Genomic DNA, 8,511 nt, shown 5'->3' with positions numbered 1-8,511 from the left:
CAACCGCCTATTCCAGCGTCGCCAAGACCAACGTCCAAGACACCAAATGACTCGTTATGACGTGACTATGTTGCAAATAGCTTAAACTCACATTCGGAGGCAACAAACATGCAAATCGACACGGCGCGTGTCCGATCTCTTACTCCAACAGAGAAGAAACGGCGTATGGAAGAAAGGTTATGTTTGTACTGTGGAGAAGAAGGTCACAAGGTTAGAAATTGTCCAAAGAAGCAAAATTGGTACCCTGTCAAGACTAGAAGTGCGATGATTTCAGAAAACGACGACGCCCAGCCACAGTAGGAACCGTGCGACTGGACAATCTAATATCACGACAACAATCAGGTTCCTCCTTCTCTGTCCAACCTGCCCGTTGTTTTATAATTCCTTTGTTTTTAGGCCCTCAAAAACAAAAAACTTTAGCTTTATTGGATTTGGGGGCATCTACTTGTTTTTTAGATGAAGAGTTTGCTAAACGCCACAAGATTCGTTTAGTACAGAAGTCCAAACCTGTTCACGTAGAGGTGATAGATGGACGACCCTTATTATTAGGCAACGTTACCTACGAATCAGAACCTATAGAAGTGGTGTTTAAGGACCATAGTAGTCACGTTATTTTTAATATTATTAGAACCCCATCAAGCCCTGTTATCCTTGGTCTTTCTTGGTTAGAAGATCATAATCCGTCGATTGATTGGAGGCTACGAAGGATAACATTTCCTGAAAAAAATAATAATAAACTTGTTGGTAGAACCTACATGAAGAAATCCATGTTTATTGGAGCGAGAGCGTTCCTAAGATCGTCCAAAGAAGGCGTACCATTTGTCATTTATGCAGCTCCAACTAGCGGCGAGAATATCTCAACATCGAATATACCAGAGCAATATAGAGATTTCGAAGACGTGTTTCAAAAGAAGAACGCCTATATACTACCGAAACATCGACCATATGATTGCACCATAGACTTGGAAGAAGGAGCGCAACCACCTTTTGGTCCAATATACAACCTATCGCAGACGAAGTTGGCAGAATTGCGGAAGTACATCGATGAGAATCTAGCCAAGAATTTTATGCAAATGCAAGAGCCAGAAGCGCAGCCACTACCGTTCATCTAAAATATCACCCATTCAATAACATAAGACAGTCATTCTTCAACTTCATTAAAACCCTAAATTTCACCAGAGCTGATCCAACCATCAATAACTCCATCGGCAGAATTTTAACTAAAGAAGCTATAGCATAACTTACTCAATTACAACAAACTACTAGTACATGCTACTTAAAGACGTATTGTTATATATCAACAAAAGAAAAAACTATTGCAAAATGAACAAGAGAAAACACACAATCACTGCAGAAACGAATACGTCATGCATTCATAGATTTCAACATTGTTTGACCTCCACATTATCAACTCAGTTTTGGGCTCCCACCTAGTAATAATAAAGAACCCCCCTGCCCCCCCTCTCACCCCTCTCGCCTTTTAAACCGCGGCATCAACCACTTGGGCTGTGCGCGAAGTTCACCTTCAAGGCCCTCCCTCTCATATCAAAGCCGTCCAATGCACTGATCAAAGCGTGCGCGTCGTCGTTGGTGGCCATCGTCACGAACGCAAACCCTCGGCTCTTCCGGCTCTGCTGGTCATAAATCACCTTCACTCTCTTCACGTCGTCAACATGCAAACCTTGGCAAACCTTGGCAAGGTCCGCTTTGCCAACACTCCGCGCCAAGTTCCCCACGTATAACGTGGACCCGAACTGCGCCGCCGCACACTTATGCGTGGGGGCAGGGGGCCTTATCCCTGATCATATTGGTCACATGAGCTGTACGCCAAACCAATCAGCATGCATGAGCACAAAAATCCGATGAAGAAACAAAAGCATTGAAGTATTTCACCCACAACATTCAACAAATGCTACAGGAAAGCTGGAGCTTGAACGGCCAATTCTAAACAACCCGCGTCAAAGATGCTAAATCAGAAGAAATCTCGAAACAGATACATTTTCAACAGGAATACATACACATGGGAAATAATCGATATCATAATACAAGATCCAACGCACCAAGATCATACCGCAAGGACATGTGCGTGATTCAATGCAATTTAATCCTATTTTAAAAGTCACAAAATAAACAATTCAGCAAGAAAAACACCACCATATGCATCGTCCTCAGTTTTACCCGGAATGACGGGAATTTGTCCCGGATCAGCTGTTCGATTGTTAACAGGTATGCTCCTGTCCTCGAGAAGAAACGTATCTGCGACCTTCATATCACGTCCTTGGGTCTCTTCATTGCAGTTTTGGGCCGCACTACCTCCGTGAATAAAGTAGCCTATTTCAAACACAAAACCAAGCAGAATAAGTTCCTGTTACTGCAACATGTGAAAAGCAGAAAATCAAATGGAGCTGAGCAATGAGAATCCTAAACTCTCTTGAGGATGTAATTGTGAAGTTTCGAGGGTTGTGTGACTCCCTCTAGTTGCACTTATTACTACAAATTCATAATAAACACCTCCCTCCCCTACGACTAGAGTTCTTGAAGATATATCGTCCAACACATAGCATGAGCCAGCCTTGTCAAGCATGTGACGCTAGTTGGCAGTACCTGAATACGCATTTTCATTCGTAGGGATAGGCACCACTAATGGTGCACTATCCAGGACTGTAGCAACTTTCTCGATCAACTCTACAAACTTTACAATCCCTACAGACTGAATTGTCCTAGGCTTGCACACAGTCTTGTGACTGGTGCCCGGTAGAGTCACACATTCAAAATCATCAAGGAACCCTCGTGCAGAGGAAGAATCTACCACCATGCAGTTCCATACCTGCACAGCATATTTGGTCAGTCTACATTCCACAGATGAGACACTCAAAACTTTTACCATGCTAACTAAATCCTATTTGAAGTACAAAACACAGATCTTATGCTTGATGTTCCATAGGTTATCGGAATATTGAAATGCAGATGTATAAATTTGTACGTGTGAAGTACTACAAGATCATATTATAAGTTCTTTTCAGTGTTGGAAAGAGTTTGACCTATTAGTGAATTAATCATACGTTGAAGAAGGCTTCTCGAAACCTAGAACAGGGCTATGAATCGGACATGAAAGTTGAGATGGACATATCCAGCTATTAGACCGAGAGAAAAGTAGACCCTCGACTTACCACCGGAATGGTTTCAATAAATGCGTATTGTATCACATGTCGCTTGCGAATAGCCAATTCATACTCCATATTCAATTGCAAGATTTCCCGACTGCCAGGCCTCAGGTCAATGGAAACAGTCCTTCCCATGCACATGAAAAAGCAACTGGCGATTGTGGCAAAAATTGATCCTCTATGTGGCACACCATAGAACACACACGCCTGGAGCTCTTCCATAAACTTAGCTGCGGCGTCGATTGCTGCAATTTTGAGATAACCCACTTCTCTCACATGTGGTAAATTGGAAACGTCATTGCAATAGGCCACCAAGCTCTTTATGACAATACCACCATAAGAATGGCTGACTAATACAAATGGATTTCTTCCCAAGGAACACCTGCACAAAATTAAACAAGACGGCACCATCAACAACCCTGGTAAGGATGAATGTGAAGTCTGGACCTTCACCTACACGTAATTTCTAATCATCGTTGTTCCCAGCAAAACAAATCATATAAGCTAACTAGCCAAAGACTACTGTAACGGTCTACATTCACCGCTAGACAAAAATAATAATATACTTACCTTTCAGACACGACCAGAATCTGGAACAAATCATGAGCAATAGCTTTATGTCCATCGGCTCTCACACCATAATCACCAGTTCGCCACGAACTTGCTTGTGCGTTGTATGCAATGCCCACCACTCGCAGCTTTCTCCCGTTGAGAATTCCTTCAAGCAAACGTGGTAGCCAATCCTTCGGCCAGAGTGCTCCATCAGAATTAGTCCATGTTTTTTTCTCGCGCGTTCCTTCCATGACCAATTTGGAGGCCATGAAAGAAGACAACGTCCAAAACCTCTTCGCCGGGTGCTCCTGTGCAGTTGGAAAACCACACCTTCCACGGTTGATAATCCTATCAAACAACCAACTTGTTGATTCAGTGAAGCAAGTTGGAGTGTTCTCGGAGAAGAAGATATCCAAGAGAAGTTAGCCTAGTGCATCTTGACCATGTTGCTCTATTACCAGGTAACTTTGCTCCTACAGAGAAGTTTATTCTTTCTACTACTATGAATCTTAGTATAACCCTCGCATATATCTCTCCACTCACACATCTCTCTTGAAAGTCACTCCTCTTGCTTTCTTTTTCTTCGAGAAGCAAGAGAACGTGAGACATGCCACAGCTAGAAACCAACACTTGCTTTTAGGCCTGTATCATACCCGAGGAGAAGCCGTCGTGTCAGCCGAGGTTCTGGAATTGTGGGATGTCGCTCCCTCGGTCTCACTGGTGGCTAGCGGCGCTGTCAAAGAACCCTGATTCTCGCTATCCGTGAGACTCGCCGACCTCTCCAGTGCGGTTTCCACTGAAAAACCTATATCCAGAGAATGCGTAATCAGTTGATGTGTAATCACCGCATCAAACTGGAGCTGAAACGGCCAATTCTAAACAACCCGCGTCAAAGATGCTAAATCAGAAGAAATCTCGAAACTGATACATTTTCAACAGGAATACACACACATGGGAAATAATCGATATCATAATACAAGATCCAACGCACCAAGATCATACCGCAAGGACATGTGCGTGATTCAATGCAATTTAATCCTATTTTAAAAGTCACAAAATAAACAATTCAGCAAGCAAAACACCACCATATGCATCGTCCTCAGTTTTACCCGGAATGACGGGAATTTGTCCCGGATCAGCTGTTCGATTGTTAACAGGTATGCTCCTGTCCTCGAGAAGAAACGTATCTGCGACCTTCATATCACGTCTTTGGATCTCGTCGTCTTGGAGCCCCTTTCCCGACTCGTTCGCAGCATTGTCCACATCAAAGGTAATGTTTGTATCGATCCGGTTGTCGCCATCATCGTTGAATTTCGCAACTTGAGTAGGGTCTTTCTGTAAAAGCGAGGTCAAGAAACTAATGTTACTAGGATAAATCATTCCAAGCGAGCCAAGCCAACTAATTGTGGGCTAGAAGAGTGCAACAGTGTGAGACGGAAACGAACCTTGCCAATCACAGGCACCAGAGTGGCAGGGTCGAACTCGATGGCCTTCTCCTTGCTAGAACTTGGCTTCAACCCAACTGAACTTGTGGACGCCTGCACGAGTTTCTCGCGCCTCATGGACCGAAGCCTTGGCGGCCGCGACGAACGCGCACTCTGCTCCCTACTCGCACACTTCCCTCTACCATTCCTCATCTCATTCTAAACAAGACCTTACAAAAAGCAAAACCTCGTATACCAAACAAAAATAAATTAATTAAGTTAAATCTACTCTCTATGTACAATAGCTAGCAACATCGCAGCCCACTTAGGAATCGCTCAGCAAAACTCTCGGATCCACTAGCAATCACAGGGATTAGCTTTCAAGCCGACCGGAAAGACGATCAATGACTCGATTCCAACACCAGTGCGACCAAAGGCTTTTTGTGAGGCCGTCAGTTGGGTGCAAACTGGGAGATAGATGGCTGGACGTGAAGACCGAGGGCTGACATTTTCTATTTTTCTCCGTCTCGTTGTTTTCTCCGTCTCGTTGTTTTCTCCGTCTCGTTGAGTCTGTGGGGTCACGGTTACTTTCAACGAATATCATCGACCCATCTCTCCTGACCCTGGATTCCTCAAGGGACAGGAGGTTGAGGTCGATGATACAGCATGTGTCCCCCACAATCTTGTTCACAAATATGCAAAATCAAAATAACAAACCCCCATTTCATACTTATATGTGTCTTAACTCATTTTTGCATGGGGATTGCAATATAATATCTAAAGCATAATGTAGAAAGTTTTTGTTGAAGATCAACATGTTCTTGCTTAGTTACCACCACATTGAGATTAAGCATAGTATGTCGCTAATAGTCAAAATGTAGCAAAGAGATAAAAGAAGTTATTATAGTAGGGACTAGGGTTTGTAGGTGGCAGCTAAGTAAAGAAGAATCTAAAGTTGAGTGGAATGAAGTAAGATATGGATGTAATATCAAAAGGATGGAAGTTGCTTCATTGGTTAACAACCACCACTTATAAGTAAAGGGTGTTGGAAATAAGAGTTATCTTATTCCACACTTCTCTTTGTGTACAAACCTTGTCGATGCTAAGTGTTTGTAGCTTTTAGACTTCTTTTCTTCAATAGGTTATGGACTCACTCACATTTGCTTGAGTGTTTTGAAGTTCTTTGAAATGGTTGTTGATATGTAGAGTAGATCAATTTGTTGTTGCTGATGTTAGGATTTAGAAGTACCTAACTTTCAGACTCAGATCTAGGTTGAGGTCTTGATTTATGCTTATTTATGATTGAGAGCATTTTTGGTGTTGGTATTTGGTTTTTCACCTTAAAGCAAAGTTATACAATACTTGCATTATGTTTTCTTGTTGAAATAGATCTTTGGTGGTCTAACTTTGTAGTTTCATGTCTTATAGATGTTGAATGTGCTTAAAACGCCTCTTATTGTGCATAAAAGTATTTTGTAAGCATTAGAGTGATATTTGAGTGGAAAATCTAATTTTAGACATTTAGATATGTCATTAGACTTGTAAAAAGTCTTAGAAGTGAGTTTGAGAGTGTTTTTTAGAAGAAGAACACAAATTTGTTCACAAAGAGGGATTTTGAGATTCTAAGGCAGCAATACTTCCTTGTTGATTTTGAGAGCATTAGGACTTCTTCTTTCAATCCTTTTTAGAACATCTCTCCCTTAGACATGGCTTTAAGTGACGGTGAATGATTGAAAGTAATTGAGAAGTTCAGAGGTGAGAATTTCTACTATTGGAAGGTCAAAATGGAGCTTTTATTGTCGTCTTTGGATCTTTGGGATATTGTAGATGAAAGTGAAGAGACTCCATGCATAGATGCTGATATAAAAGAGAAGGAGTTCATACATTGTAAAAAGAAGGCTTTTAGATTGATTGCAACCAATGTGGATGAAGCCAACTTCTCCCACATTATCTCTTGCAAAGGACTAGAGGAAGCATGGAAGACTCTTTGTAACATCTATAAGAGCAAGAGCTTATCCAATATCATCTATACAAGGATGAAGTTCTTCACTTACAAGACGAAAGAAGGTAAAGACCTCATGGTTCATGTCAATAAGGTAAAGGCTCTTGCAAACTAACTAGCAATTATTGACAAGTCTTTAGAAGAAAGTGATATTGTCATGACCTTACTGATGAGCCTTCCCAATTCCTACAACTACCTTATTGTGGTATTGAAGTCCATTAAGCTAAAAGAACTTACAATGGACTATGTGACAATAAGACTTATCCATGAAGTAACCAAGAAGAAAAAAAAATGAGCCCCAAAGTGAAGATTCAGCACTCTACTTAGGTCAAGGCAAAAGCAACTATTTAAATCAACAAGGTAATGTCAAATCTTGCTTTATTTGTAGCAAAGTAGGCCATTTTGCTCGAAATTACTACAAAGGCAAAAAGATGGAGAAGTAGAATGTAAATAGTATTCAAGATGAGTTTGGAGGACAAGATTATGCATTCACGACAACAAATGGGACCTCTATAGCTGCCATGTCAAGATGGATTGTGGATTCAGGGTGTTCTAAGCATATGACATCTTATAAGTATTCATTTTACACTTATGATGCTATTTATCAAGGACAAGAACTCAATGAAAAGTAATTCAAACAAGTGACCCTTCTCTCAAAGAAAGGTAACAAAACATAAATAAACAAGTATATATATTAAAAAAAATTGGAATGGCTATTGCCAAAGACTAGAAAACATGAAGACTCTTGAAACTAGACTGGAAACAAGAAAAGAGTTGACAAGAGTAAAGAGGGCTTCACTCTTGCCTTTATATATATTATCTAATTAAGAGCTATGTGGCGATATGCTATTGGACCTCCAATACGCGTTCAACTTGTAAGACACATGTCTAATTTGTAGAGCAAGTTGCTTAGATGTGCGCCACATGTCTAACTTCTATTGTTAAAGATCAGCAAGCCCTTGCTTAGTTACTAGTAGCTAAAGATTAATCATAGTAAGTTGCTAATAGTGAATAGGCAACAAAGCGGTAAAAAGAAGTTACCATGGTGGTGGCTAGGGTTTAGTTGGATGTAAATGAATTTCATCTATATTAGATGAACGATCCACCTATAAGTAAAGAGTGTTGGAAGTAAGAGTCATCTTACTCCACACTTATATTTGTAAGCAAACCTTGCTAATGCTATGTGTTTGTAGTTTCTAAGCTTCTTTTCTTCAATAGGTTATGGACCCACTCACATTTGCTTGAGTGTTTTGAAGTTGTTTAAAGTCTTTGTTGATTTGTGGAGTAGATCAAGTTGTTGTTACTGATGTTAGGGTTTAGAAGAACCTAACATTCAGATTCAGATCTAGATCTAGATCTGGTTTTGCTC

At 40.9% G+C, this 8,511-nt stretch overlaps 1 protein-coding gene across 1 annotated transcript; it reads right to left on the bottom strand.

The window, feature by feature from the left end:
• Nucleotides 1–1,349: 1,349 nt before the first annotated feature.
• On the bottom strand, nt 1,350–5,526 carry LOC112294120 (uncharacterized). The gene is made up of 8 exons (XM_024544311.3): nt 5,162–5,526; nt 4,826–5,051; nt 4,370–4,521; nt 3,735–4,024; nt 3,171–3,546; nt 2,605–2,827; nt 2,179–2,331; nt 1,350–1,820 (listed from the first exon to the last, which is right to left on the bottom strand). The coding sequence occupies exons 1-8, from the start codon at nt 5,351–5,353 to the stop codon at nt 1,771–1,773; spliced, it is 1,662 nt and encodes a 553-aa protein (XP_024400079.1). The 5' UTR covers nt 5,354–5,526; the 3' UTR covers nt 1,350–1,770.
• Between the last annotated feature and the right edge of the window lie 2,985 nt (nt 5,527–8,511).

Source organism: Physcomitrium patens, chromosome 17 (genome assembly GCF_059467195.1).
Source record: "Physcomitrium patens ecotype Gransden chromosome 17, ASM5946719v1, whole genome shotgun sequence".
NCBI classification, from domain to species: Eukaryota; Viridiplantae; Streptophyta; class Bryopsida; order Funariales; family Funariaceae; genus Physcomitrium; species Physcomitrium patens.
Note: the sequence above shows the minus strand (reverse complement) of the source record. Positions and strands in the feature narration are given on the sequence as shown.